Genomic DNA, 18265 nt, shown 5'->3' with positions numbered 1-18265 from the left:
GAGTCGGCCCAATGTGTGATCACGTCTCGAAAGCTTTAACGCATTTCTCCACCACGTTAGCGGCGCTCCCCGCACGCTCTTCCGAAAAGGGAACGCTTTTAGCTGGCGTTCAAGAACGATAAGAATGAAAGCTTACATTGCATCATAATCCTAGACATATTAAAGTAAAGTGTCCACAGAGCCGTTGACAAGGCACCCGAGCAAGTCGGCGTCTGTTAAAACTATAGTCGCAAACTACGCACGGTGCACCAAGTCCCCTCAGCAGGGTCGCCCACGGGATCGATATTCTGAGGAAAGAAAAGCGGTGAAGATGACTTCATTGAAAATGAACTTGCGAAGGCTAGCCGCGTGACGCAATACTCCCGCCTACTTCCCTATCACGATGATTGTTAGCAATGCGCCCCTGATACCTACCTTGTGGGTGGGCCTCCTGTTGATCTCTTGGAACACGGGACAATTCTGGAGCGGCAGACCTGGAAGCCTGCTGGCATGCTTCGTCGGCTGGAGAAGCAGGGCTTCTCAGTGTAGGAGTCGACATTTCTAAATCCAAGTTTGGCCTGCAACAGTTAAGTATAACCAGAGCGTTGTATATCGTATATCGACAGCCCGCGCTGGTGATATTGATGCGGAAAAAAACGCCGAAGCATGTTGAGCGCAGAGGGCAGCAAACCTTTGAGGGCGAGTTCGGTTATCTTTGCCTCGTGACAGACTGGACCCGAACAATGCCCTTGTTCTTGTTCTTGTTCTTCACAGATGGCTCATACCCACTACGGAGGATTAGCAACAAAGCACGTGGTTTTAAAATTATCTTTAAGGCGTTCGTATTCAAGATTAACCTTACAACACTATAGCGTGGTTGTTAAAGAATTAAATTTGAAACGAAAGGAAAGATTTCATTAAGCGTGAATCACGCTAATAATAGTGGTCAATAAATTAAAGCATCAGAGAGTTTTCGAAAATTGGACATAAATGTAATATTGCGTGGCAGAAGCGTTGAACCGCACCAGACGTCACACCACGTAAAATGCGTAACGTGTGGGCGATTTAAAGCTATCCACCCATCACAAAGAGCTCAGTAATAATTGATCATCATCAGCCACGGAATCAACACCGTGTGCAGCTACGCACGTGCACACGTTGCCCTATGGACGCGTAGTGGGTAATTCGCTACATCGCAAAATGATGTATTATGGCGTACCGGATGCCTTTCGCCTTCGAGTCGTCTTAGGCGAATGCATATAGAACCCTGTGATCTTTTTTTGTGGTGGTTGTGAGAAACAAACCGCGGTCAGCACCAACTTTTATCTAGCTTTCTCGTGTAGAGGTGCGAGACAGAGACACCGGTATGTGATTATCATACCGCCAATGGAAAATAAGGCGCATATGACATAGCTGTCGCCAGTAGCGTATACCCAGAAATATTTTTCGGGGGAAGGGGGGGTGGGGCTGATCATACTATACGTATGCTTGTGCGTGCGTTTGTATGTGTGCCTCTATATTGTAACGCACAGTTCAAAAACACACATGAATGAACTATAGTAAGTTGCGCGAACTTGTTCCCAAGATGGAAGCAGAAGATAACTAAAACGGAAGTCCCCGAGCAGCTCTGGAGAACAGTCCTCTTTCAGCTCTAAGACTACACCTCTTCTTCTTCTTCTCTTCCTTTGGTTGTGTCCCGCGTGGGTCGCGCGCAGCTGTTATGACCTGGGTCAAGCAGGCACGCGCTCTCGGCCACACATTTACTTTGCTTCGCACGTATGCCACAAACAACTGGGAGGGCGTACAAATCGAGCTTTGCGCGTAGTTTGAAACCACCTTGTGTCAATATATACACATACAACATCAAAAAATTTACTAGGGGGAAAAGGGTTTCAACCCCTCCCCCCTACCTGGCTACGCCAATGGCTGTTCGCAATTCGCTTGTCGCCACCACGAGCGCTAGCGTCCCTACAAAATTATATATTATAACAGGAAACGCAAATTGGGAAGGGTGGGGGAGGCTGATCATTCCATTATCCTAAGGGACACAAGCATGTGCGATGACGTAATTTGGACAGTGCGAGTGCGGAGGTTTCGCGGATCGCTACAAAATGTGCTTAAATTATGATGGGCGAGGCGGCTGAAATTTCTTCGGCCAAGTTCTTCACAACGAAGAACCCGGGTTTTCAAGGCCGACTGCATAATTTCATGCTTATGAGCGACCTCTAACAAGAGGTATACGCCAATTTTCAACCTTTTTGTTTGGCGATTATATGGACACTCGCGGAGCATTTTTGGCTTCGCCGTTATGTTCCGGATAATGTCTGAGTCGCTGTTATATGTTCTTTGTTTTATGTTCTCCGCTGCAGACGGGCGCTGCTCAAGAGGATATGAAATGCACCGGATAAACAAAATATTTGTGGCGCAACTGAGAATGAGGAAGAAAAACTAGCAGTTGTTCCGTGTACGAATACAACCGATGAGTCAAGCTCTTAGAAATGGAACGCAAAACGACTATGCGGCTGATCTCGCTGCTGCCTTTCATGAAGGCGGTAGGGTGCGGAGCGGGTGGGGAGAGCGTCTGCTGCGCTCGGTGGCGGGAAAGCAGTGATGCCAACCTAAGTCAACGTTTTATTCCTGGATTGACCCCTGAAAATACCCTAGATTGCAAAAAAATGCCTAGATTGACTTTTTAATGTCATCATTGAGGTTAATTCACCTTTAACAAGGTATAAGCATTGTTCGCTTTGTTGCCCAGTTAATCTTAATCCAATTTGACGTAAAATGCATCGTATTAACAGCCACTGAAGGTCCTTTTTCTGCATTTTCTGTGGAGTAATTGGCCATAAAGGGCTTAAGTTCACTTTCCCACTAATCGAAGGCATAAATGTGATCGTTCGGTTAAATCGCAAGTCTGTAGCCCCTTTTTAGGGGCGAAGCTCCTTAAGTCGGCACCCGTTCGTCCCTCGTAGTCGTAGTAGTGCGTAACCAGTCGTAACGCTAGTACCAGATCTTGACCTCCAAGGTGGTGCCGGTGGGAGATTTTTCCTCTGCGTTGTTGAACAATAAAAAATTCGCAGCGTGCGCGTTAACTAAAAGCCGAATTCTTCTGTCTCTCATTCCCCATTAGCAGCCATTGGCATGTTCCAGTAGGAAACGTTAGTAGAAGTAGAAGTGTAAGTGTTAGCTAAAAGCCGGCTTCTTCTGTCTCTCATTCCCATTAGCAGCCATTGTTTACCTCCAAGGTAGTGTCTGGTGAGATTTCTCCTGTGCGTGATTAAACAATAAAAATTTTGTTCAAAACGCCGTTGATTGATGAAATAAACCAACGAAAGACGCCAGATGTTTTCTAAAAGCAAAACTAAAGAACGCCAGATGTTTCTAAAGCAAAACGAAAAGACGCCAGCTGCTTAACGAAAGACGCCAGATGTTGTCTAAAGCAATGGTTTTCTAAAACAATGAAAATTCACAGCGTACATGTAAAATTAAAGTGAGCTGCAAGTCGTCATAACTCATCGAACCTTTAGTATAAACGCGCCCGATCTCACGTCGGTGATGATGTACTGGGCAGAATTCACGGAAGATTCACGGTTTACCGATGAACCTCCGCAGCTTCGCCCACTCATCATCATTCACTCCGTGGACATGCTGTGATTCTTTTGTACTTGCAAATGCGAGGTGACGGTCAATTGCTAATTTTCCACATTTGAAATCAGCGTTGCATGATTTACAGTAGATATACATGGCCTTTTTTTTTTACTGGCTGATAGCGATCATGTGTACTTTTGATCAGCTTCCCATACGGCCAAATATTTTCGTCACTACTTTCGTTCTTATCAAAACGGCGCGACGGAAAAACTAAAAGCACACATTCAGTCTATTTGTCTCTTTCCGTCACTCCGTTTTCATATAATAACGAATCCGTACCAACTCGCCCAATTGTCAGCCCTACTTTCGATTTCCTATCAAGGTCCCCTGGTCCAGAAGTTGTTAGACATGAAGGCATTGCACGCTGAAGGCACGCGACGAGCGTGAACTTGGCACATTTTCACGTTTTCATGTTTTCAAGACAAAATTTCTCATTGTTTCACAGAGCAGCAATCACTCAGGGCGCTCACGATGATACGCGCGTGCATGATAAGCACTTTATGACAACGAAGTTTCATTTCCCCACCAGTATTCAGCATGTAATAATCTTGCGTCATAGCACTGCTATCGCCTTCACTTGGCCCAGCAGAACACCAAAGCTACGTTAAATGCAAAACAGCAAATAGCGAAAACTATTGTTTTTTATAGCCTTTCTAGCTGAATAAGCGCGATTACTCAGAAACACCCGTTATTAGGCCTTGTAATGTAAGCTTTACAAAAATCCCTAGATTCCATAAAAAGACGTCAAGTTTCTGAACCAGACAGAAAATCCCTGGATCTAGGGGTAAATCCCTAGGGTTGGCATCACTGCTGGAACGAATGAGTGAGTGAGTGTGCAGCGCGCGCCACGCCGGGAGAGAAAGACAGATGGGAGAGGGGTGCGAGCGGTGATGCGGCGGGGAGCTTCGACGGCGGCAACGGAACGCCACGCGCGGCGTGCGCCGGCGCCGGGTGGGGAGAGCGTCTGTTACTACCTTCGACAAAGCGCCCCTAGTGGGCTAGAATGATGGTTGTCGTTTCTCAATCCACGATAAAGGTGGTGAAAGTGAAGACGACCATTATAACTAGTTGTGCACAGAGCTTATTTCCTTTAACTTTGAATGTCTGGTGCTCTAGACTCAAAGCGCTCAAGGCCTAAACATTTCCTCTTAAATCACCGGCCACTGCAACCCAAAGCAATGCTTAAAGGGGTCATGAACCACTTTTCCAAGTAATGATCTAATGGCCTCACTATCGGAGTGTACTGCCTCCCGAATCGATTGCCGCAAAAATTTCTCGAATCCGTCAAGAATCAGCGGAGTTACGGGGGTTTGGCGCACGCTCCCAGCGCTTTCTCTCTTTTCTCGTGCCGACGAGCGCACTGGAAGCTAGACCAGGGAGGGATGGCATGGGGGAAAGAAGTTACGCCAGCGCGCGTCATGAACGCGATCGCTCTCACCGCTGTGATTCGCTTGCGCGAGTTGCGGCTACCGTGTACTGAGGAGGGCCGCGGCAAGTGACGGAACCCCGCGGAAGAAGCGCATCTGATCCGAACGCCGCTCTCGATTTACGTCGGCTATCGGCCAATAAGCGTGCTATGTCCCTCTGCGACGTACAGGGACAGACGCCCCGCCCACCTACGAGAGGTGAAGAACCGGCCTCTGTTTGAAAAGAGGGTGCCTGGGAAACGGCACTTCGCGCTCCGCTTGTGGCCATTACGCGGCGCGCACGACTGTAATATTTGGCAGAGCAGTTCATAGCCGTGTCAGCTTTCCGCAGGATGTGTTTTTTCAATCAGCCCAAGGGGTGCTTCATGACCCCTTTAAGAGAAGGGAGCTTCAACGGGCCTAAGGAGTTTCGCTCCTAAAAACAGAGAAGACATGATAAGTAGGGGTGTGCGAATATTCGAAAGTTTCGAATATTCGTCGAATATTACCTTCGAAATATTCGTATTCGATTCGACAATCGTGTATTCGAAAAGTTTCGAATATTCGATAACTTCGAATATTCGAAAAATTCGAAAATGCGATACGATTATCATGCATGAAATAACTCGTCTTCCGCATTTCTTCTGCGTTCGTATCGCTAAAAACTTTGCCGAGAGGAGCGATAAACATCGTAAGTACACGGAGGCACGATATCTGCCTGCGACGAGCGCCGCAATACGTATGATTTATTGCTGGTGCATCTCCGACGTGCAGCGCTGTTGGCGATCATGTAACCTTATATTTTCAATATTATGCGGCCGTAACGTGCCGCACTACGACTCGTTCACTATGCGGGACCACTTCTGAAGAAAGACAGTGACCCACGTGACTGGTGGCGGACTGTTCAGATACCCTAGTCTGGCAAAGCTTTGCCCCATGTAACTCCCTATACCAGCCACTTCTGTTCCAAGCGAGCGTGCCTTTTCAGTGGCAGGGGGTGAGGGGTTGTCTCTGTTACAAGGGAGCGCCTGCTGCCTGATCATGTGGAGCAACTCATATTTCTTCATCATAACATGTAGTCATTACTTTCATTGTGCCATGATATTTGCTTGTGTTGTGATGTGCATTGTGTTCTGGAGATAGCAGTGTATGTTGTGTTGCCAGTCAGGCTGTTAATGTTTTTTTGTTCAAATAGCTACATGTTAAATAAAATATCGTTACTGTGGAGGCATGTTTCCTTTGATATTCGATATTCGAAGGTGGATATTCGTATTCGATTCGTATTCGAAAAATTTGATATTCGCACACCCCTAATGATAAGGCGTCAGTATCCCGTCTTCGTCAGGCGAAGGAGCATGAAGGGGTGACGGCTGGGGGCACTGCGTCGCTCAGGCAGCGACTGCGAACTTTGATCGAATGGGCGCGGTCGCGCACGCAATCTCGAAAGAGATCAGCAGACGGCTCAGATTTTTACGCGCTGTACTATCACCGCTTGCTTCGATTTGAGGCGACAGACAGCACGACAACCGCTTCGCTCACTGGAGCGGCCGTATTCCTTTACACCCGCGTTTTGTAGAGTTACGCGAGAGTGGATATTAAAGGCGTTAGCCGCTAGCCTTACTTCGTATAACATTCCAATTTGTCGCCATCGCATTCACTGCTTCGCCATCGAGGCAAAACTGTGACACTTTTACAGCAGAGCTGTTATGCTCGAGGTCTGCCGTGTGTCGTAGATATATAATTATCATCATCATGAACTGGCACGCGCATCATGAACTGGCATACAAAGACAGAGAAAGAAATAGATAAAATAGAGAAATAGAGAAAGAAGCCGTATCGAACGGCTGTGCTCGGAAATGCTCTCTGCTGGGAACAGCGTATCGGTCTCAGGCCGAGGATCATCAACCCCGTTTCTTGACGAAGATTCAAGCTACAAAGTCGTCCTGCCTCGTCTACCAACCGGTAACGATGTTTTGAATTCCGTTTTCCTTCATGCCGATTTGAGTGGTAGACCGTATCGTGCCCCAGACTTTCGTGACGCGCTGCTCGAAGTGGTGACCACTGCAGATATCATAGGTGTGGGACAATATCAAATGAGCCACGTATGGATGGTTACGTGTGCAAGCAGCGCGGCGAAACAGAAACTTGTCACCCGTGGTGAGCTCCGTGTAAAAGGGCGGAAGTGCATGGTGATAGACCCGGAGACCAAGAACATTAAGCTAAAGCTTCTATGGCTTCCACCTCATCTTGAATCACGGCGTGTGGAAGAGGCGTTCCAAGCTTACGGTGTGGTGAAGTCCGTTGACAGAGAGGCGTGGAGGTGTGCTGGTATGGAGCACTGGATGACAACAAATAGGGATGTTTCCTTGGAGCTCAAGGACACCATCACTGTGAGCTCAATACCGCATATTATGTCTATCTACGGTCACCAGTGCCTAGTACTTATTCCCGGTAGGCCTCCGCTGTGTCTTCGTTGCAAGCGAGTGGGGCATGTCCGTCGACAATGCAAAACACCGAGGTGCATGCAGTGCCATCGATTCGGTCATTCGTCGGATGCCTGCGTGTCGACTTACGCCAGCAAGCTTCGTTCTGGCCAATCTAGCGCAGAAGAGCCGCATCTGGACCATCTCATGGATGCTACGGAGGTAGTTGATGCGACAGGAGAAGCAACCGGAGAAGCAGTAGGTGGCATAAAGGAAGATCAACACTTGTCCATGGAAGCCATGCCCAGCAGCCACAATAACACTGCTAAAGACATCAGCGAAGACATCAGCGATGAGATTACTGCAGGGGAACACTCCCAGGAAGAACTTAAAGAAAAGCCTCCTGATGACGAGGGAGAAGAAGAGGCAATGGATAGCAGCCAGACCAGGAAACGTCCGGCACCGCTCAGCGACGAAGCAAGAACAAGTGCGTCAGACGCAACAGAGCAAATGTCCTCTTGTGGCCCACGTGTCGTCTCGTTTGGGGACCGAGGGTCGCGCCGCCTATGCCAGCGTCCTCAAGAAAGTGCTGTATAAAAAGTGCAAAGGAGGTAAAGCCACAGGTTGCCCTGTGGCTAAAGGCGACCAACAAAAGCTTTAAGTGAGCAAAATGGCTACCGCACTTACCTTCCCTACGTGTGTAGCGACACTCAACGTACGTGGCTTGAGAAATGTTAGGCGTCAGTGGCAGTTACGCCACGTGCTTGAGCAGTATAACATTGACGTTGCTGCAGTGCAAGAGACTAAGATTTCGTCTGCTAATGATGCCGACCTTGCACTCGAAATTTTACGAGATTATTATGTATACATAAGCCAAGCACGTGGTGCTTCCGCTGGATGTTTTTTATTAGTAAGAAAGCGGTTAAATCACACTTTAATGTCGCTACATGTTGATGGGGAAGGCCGCCTTATTTGTTGTGACCTCTCTTTCATTCCCAAAATTGGAGGTTTGTCTGTGTCTATGCTCCCTCAAAAGTAAACGAGAGGAAGGCTTTTTTTCCTCTCCTTAGCTTCGCTGCTGAACACTAACAGAAATTTGATAGTGTTGGGAGACTTTGTGTTTGTGACTCTAGAGATCATTCATATATAACGAATCGTTATGATGCAAGTGCGGCTTTACTGCAGCAATTACTGAATGACCACAATCTAATAGATGTGGGAGCACATGCGCCCTCCTCGGTAAAGTTCACGCACTTTCAGGGTGTCTCACACGCTAGACTAGACCGTGTGTATGTATCTATAAACCTATGGTCTCACATTCATAACTATGCTGTAAAGCCCATATTTTTTACAGACCATTGCTTAGTAGCCGTTTCATGGGGTCCCCAAAAATTTCGTAAGGTTCCTCCAAACTGGGAACTATGGAAGCTTAACGTACAGCTCTTGCGTGAGGAATGTTTCGAAAAAATAGTCAACGAATTGCTACGTGAGGTAACACAATGTCGACAGCTGCCAATTTTTGCTCAGTGGGAAATGTTCAAAGAGAAAGTTAAGTATGAGGCAATTGGTATTTCATGCGAGTTGACCCAAAGAAAAACTGCTGAAAAACGTTATCTTTATGATTTACTTCATAAGCTCCATGCATTTGAAAGTCAAGAGCCGGGATTGTACGTTGATGAGATAAATTCGGTTCGAGCACAGATACAAAAACATGATGCAGAAGTATATAGAGGAGCAATGGTTCGTTCACGTGTTACTCGTTTCACTGATGAGGAACCCACAAAAAGCGCTCTTGGGGATGAAAGCGGTATGCACTTTCTAAACAGATATTGCAAATTGAATCGCGTGGTTCTATTTGCACAGAGACATGTCAAATAAGAGCCGCATTCGAAGAGTATTATAAAAAACTATTTACCGCGGCTGAGCTTCGGGATGATTATGAAGAAAAAGCTGACCACTGTATTGCGCTTGTGCCACCCTTACAAGAGGACGACAGACTTAGTGTTGATGGGCCCATCACTAGGGAAGAAATAAGGTTTGCAATAAGCACGTTGCAGAAAAACAAAACTCCTGGCCCAGATGGCCTTAGTGCGGAATTTTACATAAAATTTCAAGAACTTCTGGTTCCTTTTCTTGAGCAACTTTTTAAGGAGGCTTATGAACGTGGTGAGCTTCCTCCTTCTTTCTATCAGGGCCACACAACATTAATACCAAAAGTACTGACACTGAAGCGTTAAAGAGAGTTAACGGATATAGGCCTATATCATTATGTAACGTTGATTACAAAATATTTGCGAAATTGCTGACAAATCGCCTGCAGACAGTGATCACTAGATGCGTAGGTGACCACCAAACATGTGGAATTCGAGGCCGCTCTATACAAACAAATATCCATATAGCGCGGTCAGTCCTTGAATGTATCGATGGTAGTATGGACCAAGTAGCCCTTCTTCAAATAGACCTCGCTAAAGCCTTTGATAAGGTACAGCATGCTTTCCTGTTCAGGCTCCTAAGACATCTGCAGTTGGGTGACGTACTGTACAATGGTATTTCACTCTGTTATAAAAAGTGCACTACAAGGCTCATTGTAAACCGCACACTTTCGGATATAATAGAGTTAAATTCATCCGTACGTCAGGGGTGTCCGCTCTCGCCTTTGCTCTTTGCAATATACCTGGAACCACTATGTTTAAGTGTGCTTCTAAATTCTAGCATTAGAGGATACCGATATGAGGCTGAGGAAATTAAAGTTCTAGCTTATGCCGACGACATCGCCTTCTTTTGCACCGATAAACCTAGTGTACAAGAAGCAGTAAACACTACGTTACGCTTTTGTGAAATCGCTGGAGCCAGTATAAATTTTGATAAAAGCAGAGGGTTCTGGCTGGGAATGTGGGCTCAAACTCCCTCAGTGTTCTCAAATATCCATTGGAATGCGACTGCTATGCGGTATCTTGGTGTGCCTCTTGATAACTATCGTAACAGCGGCCCACATTGGACGTCCGCGATAACTAATATCCGTCGAAAGGTGTCAACATGGCACGGACGAGACCTTTCCATTTTTTCAAGAGCTAAAGCGTGCAATGTATTTCTTGCATCAAAGCTTGTCTATGTTTTGCAGGTATTGCACTGCTCTCGTGTGCACATTCAAGCGTTTCACAGGATATTTGCTTGTTTTATTTGGGGCTCTTCATGGGAACCTATGAGAAGAGACAACCTTTTTCTTCCACTTGAGAAGGGCGGCCTCAGTCTGGTACATTTGTTTGTGCGACAGTTGGTGTTGCGATTTTTTTTATCTTAAAGACTTCTGTCACCTATTTCTTTTGGCAGTTCTTCGAAACCGTCTGAGTTATCATCTTCCTTTTCTTTATGTCACGACAAGTTTTACCAAGGAATCGCAGTTGTCGGGATTCTTAAAAGAAATTGTTGATACTGTCAACTTTTTGAAAACCAGATTTACATTAGAGTATTTATATAATATAGACAGAACAACGCTAACCGCTGCACTTGTGAATAGCCTTTTCCCAGAAGCTGTATACCGACTGCCATATTTGCTTTTGCCTGGCCATGATGTATTATTCCGTGTACGTAGGATGTGCATATCGCCAGCAGCGAAAACGTTTTTCTTTAAACTGCACACATCCACTCTATCAGTGAAGAAATGGCTCAATGAAAAAGCAATATATGTGCCCTGGACTGTAAATTGTCGACTCTGTGACCAACCTGAGACGATAGAGCATTGTTTTATCCATTGTCGTGACGCATTTTATTTCTGGGACATTCTAAAGAGAACAATCAGAAAAGACCTTCCAATCACAGCTCATGGTATTCGGTTCCTTCCTTTCAAAAAAAGCCCCACCAATAATACACCGTATGATTTATTTATGTTATTAGGACTTTATGCGCTATGGCAAAGTCGCATGATCGACAGGCACGCCGAGCCACCACGATCGACGAGGTCTGTCTTCCGAGAAGAAGCTGCTCAAGTGCGCAGTGTTGTTGAGACTTTTGAGCCCGTTCCGGAGTGGCTTGCACTTCTGGACGCTTGTGTGTGTTTGCCTGACTTTTGAACAGCCTCTTACTGTAGGCAACAATGTGGGTGTTCTGAATGTTAAGGTAATTCTAATGTGACGAAGTATGTAGTGTGTGGTTCACAGCAATAACGGGTCATATTTCCATGAATTAAAGAAAAAAAAAGAGCGCAAACATACCCATGTGCGGTATAGTACAACAAGGGGTTGGAAAGAGAGAGGTAAGAGGGTAAAGGCATAGCCAAGCCAGGACCAGTTTGGCTACGCTTTTACCCTCTCACCCACCATCTCTGCTGTGACCCCGCCTTGCGCGACTTAGTGCAAGCTGCGTTGATTTTTTTTTTTTCTGTATCCCTCTTTCTACACAGTGCACACGTTCTTTCGAACGCGGCCGTTTTGCGCGTCGAGAAAACATTGCGACAAGCGCATCCAGTGGCAAACACATCCACGGTAATTTAACGCAGCAAACCACTGAGCAACAAGGCCGTGACTATATGCGTGACTTAGGTCCCTAGGTTGCGCAGCCACCTAGTTCACTATAGAATAAGTGACACATTTTGATGCGGTAGTCTAGACCGCGAGTAATCCACCCAAGATATCATGCGAATTTGTTTCGATATGCCAACCGGTGCATCTCACTCCCTTTATTACTCGCGCTGACAAAAGTGCGACCACGGCGATGCGCGTAAGAAATGTAAAAGGCAATATATGCGTTATTGCATTTGCAAGTACAAAGACCGAAGAGTTTTTGCAGCGTCAATGCGCGCATACAAGCAACACCCCTGGAATCTCATATGCCATTTTCCATCTGCGTAGATTAGTAAACAGAACGTGCGTATGACATCAGTCTTTCATACTTCATTCTTTCCGACTACATTACCATTTGCCCTTTCCGGTTTACACCGAAGTATATGTTCACATACAACTATTCACATCAGCTCACGTGTTACGAGTCTAAGAATTTAAAAAATGAAGAGGAAATACATATACGTAAGGGAGCTTGTCTACTTACCAGCCACACCTAATTCTTTAATCTACTCTCTACTTATTTTCGTTTAAATTTCAATATCATTTAGCAGGCATCTCTATACAGATACATAATCGAATGCGAAGAAATCAATGTGTGTACTTGCCAGACAGCGCTCGTGTGCGGTGAAACTAGAGCACGGTAATTAACATACTAAGTGCATATCACCGCAACTATATCGCATTCGAAGCGTCACTCTTCGCTAACGATCCAAGCGGTGACGATGTGGTAGGTCCGAAAAGGCGCTCAATTTGTTCCAGGTCCTTCCCTTTTGTCTCGGGAACAAATACGAAAACGAGAACGAAGCTCGCAGCGAGAAATGCGCTGAACATCCAGTAGGTCGCCGCAGTGCCCAGGATTGCACGGATGCTGTTGTAGCTTATAGTGAGGACGAACGCTTCGGCGAACAAAATCGCGGTGCAAGTCCCCGTCACGAATCCCTTGGCTTTCAGGGGGATCATCTCACCCAGAAGCACCCACGGCAAAGGGCCTAGGCCAACGGAGTAGCCCACGAAGAAGGCGCATAGGCTGGTCAATGGTAACCAGCCGAAGGCCTTCACGAACTTGTCCCCCACGGTCGCTTTGATGTGGAAGGACAGGCCGAGCACTGCGAGGCTTACCGAGGACGCGGCTGATGAGAAGAGAAGCAGCACTTTCCGGCCCAGGCGATCGGCGAGGACCGTGGCTAATGCCACCATGACCACCTAAGTAGTACAAACACAGCGCATAAAAACATTTTGTGTGGTTTGAACTGACTTAACATCGTAAACAGCGATGTAAAGCGGACCTGATGGGCCTGCTTCAATAACTTAACGTCGCGAAGGCTGACAATAATTGTTGGGGTTTAACGTCTCAAAACAACGATATTATGAAGGACGCCGTAGTGGAGGACTCCGGAAATTTCAGTCACCTGGGGTTTTTTAATGTGCACCTAAGTCTATGTACACCGGCCTCAAGCATTTTCGCCTCCATCGAAAAAACGGCCGCCGCGGCCAGGAATCGATCCCGCAACCTTCATATCAGCAGCCGAGCACCATATCCATTAGACCACAGTGGCGGGAGTCTCGCAGGTTCACGACGTCATCACTACCGTTATACAACCTGCGTTCGGCCCGTCTGCACATTGCCTTCTCCCACGCCCGACTCCGCCCTACCCCCAGCGCCGGTGCTCCTCCTCCCCGCTTGATCACCTGCATGTTTCCGAGCTCCAACTCGCCTGCCTCATCCACTCGCCTCGTGTACTATGATATGACCTCCATCATTTCCCTCCTCCTCACCATCACTACCCTTTCCCGCCCCTTACTACACTGTACTATACATGGCTATGATATGCTTCATCCTTTCCCTCCTCCTTTCTCTCCTCCTTACCCTAGTGTCATTCCTCACCCTCGCTTCCCTAACACACCCCTTTGCTATAGTATACTATGAATGGCTACGCTAAGCTTTACCCTCTCCCCTCCTACTCAACCTCGCATCACTCCTCCTCACACTCACTTCCCTTTCCCACCCCCTTGCTATACTACTATACTAAACTATACTATACTATACTATACTATACTATACTATACTATACTATACTATACTATACTATACTATACTATACTATACTATACTATACATGGATGTGCTATTGTAGGAGCTGCTTGGAGCACATACCCGCTAGGCTAGTTTAGACAGCTATCTTCATATTTAGGGGACCAGAGTAGAGCAGAGGAGCTTGCCCCATTTCTGTGGCACATGCCCACTTCGTTATGTTGGGAACCCGGAGTAGGTAGGTTCAAGCTCGGCTTTAACAGCCCCGCTGTAAAACTGCTCCATTCGAAACACACATTTCATGAAATGAGAGTATACGTTACAACATTACAACAAAAACTGGGATATGTCACGCCTATTCCAGTTCCTTACTTGAATGGCCGCCACAGCAATCGCCGCGTTTTCCGCCGACACTGACGTGCCGGCCTCCTCGAAGATGTCCTGGGCGAACGTAATGATTATACCTATGGCCGACAGTTGCTGCATACTCATTACCAGCAGGACGCACAGGAAAGACCGGTAGATGCGCGGCGAGGTCAGGTCTCGCAGCGTGAAGCTCGCTTCAGCCTCCCCACCTCGGTGCGCGAGGGCCTGCTCCATTGCGGCTAGCTCAGTGGCGGCGAAGGGACCGACGTAGAAACGCAGGGCCGCGGCCGCACGATCCCTCAAGCCGTTCTTGAGCAGCCATCGTGGGGATTCGTGGCACCAGAGCAGCGAGATGCCCATGACGGCCGCTGGTACCATGCAGTAGATGGCAAGCATCGAGAAGCTGAAAAACTTTCCCAGCACAAAGACTACCAGGATTCCGGAGGACAGAACCAGATTGGCACCCGTGTTAAGCCGCCCGCGCAGATCGGAGGGCGAGATCTCCGATATGAAGACGGTGACGGCGAGCGCCACCATACCGGTACCGACGCCCGTGAGCAGACGGCCGATGAACAGCGCTGCTTTGGGAGTGGCCACCGCCAAACAGGCCCAACCACTCATATACCAAGCGGATGCGGCGATCAGGGTGCCGCGCCGTCCGGTCACGCTCAGCTGACGTCCTGGCGCATACCCGAAACGCAGAAAAGTGTGACCACCAGATTCTTAACTATTGTACACATAACTGCGAACACGAGGACAAACACAGGAAACGAATGTACATGGCGTCCACTGTTAACGGGAACATCGGAACGTGTGGCGTCCACTCGGCGCCACAGCATGCCGGCAACTGCAACGAGTTTCACGCAGGCGCTGTTAGCCCTGTCGGTTTTGCTATTTCGTCGCCCACTATCGCCTGCAGCCGCACTCCAAATCGTCGCGAAGCAGGCTGCCCACGTGACTAAAAAGCAGAGCGCCCGGCGCTAACAGTGCTTGTGCGAAACTCGCTGCAGCCGCCGGCCGGCTGTGGCGCCGAGTGAACGACACGCGCTCCGATGTTCCCTTTAACAATGGGCCGCTGTGTAGTAAATAAAACATTCGAAACATTACCGAAGCTCTTACCACGCTGCCCCAGCTTATGACGCCATTTCCACTACCCTACATAGCATTTTTCTAAGTAGACACTTCGCTCCACACCGCGCATAAACGTAACGTTCAGCCGTACTATTATAGCGTCTCAAACAAAAAGAACCCGACAAGGCAAATGCGCTCGTGGTGACTACGTCACTTACCCCCGCTTACACCACCGATGACTGCACCAAGAGTGACGAGGGAGCCGAAGCAGTCGCTGTCCCTGTCACTGAATTCCATGACCTTCCGTATGCCCGGAAGCGCTGGCGACGAGTAGGCCATGGAAAGGCCGAACGACAGTGCAGCAAGGTAGGTTACCGCCACGCTCATGTACAGCCGCTTGCGGGCATCCGCCGCCGTGCCCACGTTGTCAGTGGCAACAATAATCGTGGCTTCGCCGTCAGGCAGCGTTACGGCGCTCGGAACTGCTGTAGAGTACACAGCCGCCAAGACAGGCACTACGGTACATGCGGCGGCTTCGTTCGCATCGGGAGCTTCACATGTGGGCTTTTCTGGCGGTTCAACGGCGGGGCTTTCGCCCATTGCCGTCGTACTAAAATGCATGGTCATAACCACCGGCACAGCAACAGCGCTTTCCGCAGAGGTCACAAACTCAGGCGCCGACGCGACGATATCTGTGGCCGTTACGCCTGCGTGTAGATCCAAACTCATTGCAACAGTTTCCTGTACTGTTGGTGCACGACTGTCGGCCGCCACGCGCGTCGGACAAGCCCGCGTAGTAGCTAAGTCATCGAGCCGACAATGTGTTGCAGAGGCGTGCTCTGCGGTAACGCTCTTGGGTGAGTTCCTTTCCGTGGCACCGATTGGTCCGGCAGGAGCAGTTCTGGCGTGACTAAGCAGTTTGGCGTCTTGAACAAAGGGCGCGGACCTCGGTACGGTAGCCACATCCAGCAGCGACAAGTTCGCAGCTCTGGCGTCCAGTACAGCCGCAGTTGTAACTGCAAAATGAGCCATATAAATGGATTATTTTTTATTACTACATTACAGAGACAGCTAACAAGAAATGTGCAATAAAATCAAGGATATTTTTGTTTCTTTTTCGGCCAGAAGCATGGCATGACGCATTTAAAAGCAAGATTTGTAAAACTGACTAATAACAAGACGGAAAGCTGAAGTATTAAGACGCTTATGTGGACGCGATAGTCCATACAACTGAAAACTAGATGTGCACAGTGAGGTTATGTGGTGACATATCATAATGAGCGAGAAGGTAGAAAACAAAAAGTTAATTTTTCAACAGCCAAATGAAACCAACAGGTTCAAACTACATAGTTAATGAACATAAATAAATATGTAGTTAATTTCGTAACCACATTGAGGCTTTTTAGAACGCTGTAGTAAAACCCGTGCAATTAGTGCAAATCCTTGGTGCACGATTGAGTCGCTCGCGGCGACACCAACTCGAAAGCAACAACTTCAAACAATTTCCGAGAACGTAAGGTTTGATAGCGTAGCCTAATATCTACTTCAATCCCCAGCAGTTCTACCTTGTGAACAGGCTTTCTGCTGGTCCTCAGGAACGCGGATCGTAGCGCCTGAACCGAGCTCTTTCCCGTGCAGTCGCTCCTGTGAAGAACTGTGGCTGCTCGCTGATGAGAAATCCATTCCCGGCTCGAACTTGCGACTGCAGAAGATAAAAACTCAACGTTGTCCAAGAGTCGCAGTTGATTTGTGACAGCCGTCTGAGCAAACAAGCTGGTCGAAAATCTCGGCTTCTTCGTAACCAGTTCGCGCGGGCCAGCGTACCGCGAGCCTTCAGTCTTTCTTCTTCTTCTTCACATAATTTTGATATAGATCGCATTTACTAATTGGAAGACCCAGCAAGCACAAGCGGGTAACCGCTGTTAAAAAGCGCTATTTTCGGCCTATGGCTCGATATTTCTTACAGCAAAGCAGGCAACAAAAATGCAGCTGCAGTTCCTGGACGTTTCAGGACTAGAGGAGGGCCTCTAGTAAAGCCACTAGTGGGAATAGGCATCCACTGCTTCCCCCTTCCCCATCATCATTCATCCCTCTCCTATGTCCCTGCCCTTCCCTATTTCCCAGTGCAGAGTAGAAAATAGCGTCTTCTTCATCTTATGCAAACACAGTCAGACTATAGAGTGCTATACAGCTGAAGTCGACGACCTTGTCTTTTCTCTGTAAAAGTTTTCACACTCTCTCTCTCTCTCTCTCTCTCTTCGCTCAACACATCCAGCCACACTCACTGTATACCTGCAACTGAAGCCGCAGCGGTGGCTCAGTGGTTACGGTAATCGGCTGCTGACCCGTAAGCCAAGCGTTCGATCCCGGCCACGGCGGTCGAATTCCGATGGAGGCGAAATGGTAGACGCCCGTGTACTTAAATTTAGGTGCGCGTTAAAGAACCCCAAGTGGTTTGTATTATGCAGAGGAGCCCTTTACTATATGGCGTCTCTCGTAGACTGAGCAACTTTAGGACGTTAAACCCCGTAAACCAACCAATCGTGCATACCTGCAACAAAGCATCTTGGCGAACCAGCAGCCAAATTATCCAGACACAATTTGTTGTCATTGGCAGTTCATTGGATTGGCACATACTTAAACAGCAAACGTGATTTCCAAGTCACATAACACCCAATACAAAAGTCACAAAACAAGAACCAGTTCCGCACCAGTAATTTGAGAGATAGGAACGGTGAACAGAGCCCGTGATGTAAATGGTGACCAGGCGAAAACGGTAAA

The 18265-nt window shown here is 47.7% G+C and overlaps 2 protein-coding genes across 2 annotated transcripts; one reads left to right on the top strand and one right to left on the bottom strand.

Moving 5' to 3' along the window:
- Nucleotides 1-6889: 6889 nt before the first annotated feature.
- LOC119394641 (uncharacterized) lies at nucleotides 6890-8053 on the top strand. Its single transcript, XM_037661957.1, has one exon. It carries the CDS (start codon nucleotides 6890-6892, stop codon nucleotides 8051-8053), a length of 1164 nt encoding a protein of 387 aa, XP_037517885.1.
- Nucleotides 8054-12687: 4634 nt separating this feature from the next.
- LOC119393582 (solute carrier family 2, facilitated glucose transporter member 8) lies at nucleotides 12688-16084 on the bottom strand. Its single transcript, XM_037660689.2, has 3 exons — nucleotides 15703-16084; nucleotides 14420-15093; nucleotides 12688-13218 (listed from the first exon to the last, which is right to left on the bottom strand). The coding sequence occupies exons 1-3, from the start codon at nucleotides 16082-16084 to the stop codon at nucleotides 12688-12690; spliced, it is 1587 nt and encodes a 528-aa protein (XP_037516617.2).
- Between the last annotated feature and the right edge of the window lie 2181 nt (nucleotides 16085-18265).

The sequence above is a fragment of the Rhipicephalus sanguineus genome, chromosome 5, assembly GCF_013339695.2.
Source record: "Rhipicephalus sanguineus isolate Rsan-2018 chromosome 5, BIME_Rsan_1.4, whole genome shotgun sequence".
Taxonomy (NCBI): Eukaryota; Metazoa; Arthropoda; class Arachnida; order Ixodida; family Ixodidae; genus Rhipicephalus; species Rhipicephalus sanguineus.
Note: the sequence above shows the minus strand (reverse complement) of the source record. Positions and strands in the feature narration are given on the sequence as shown.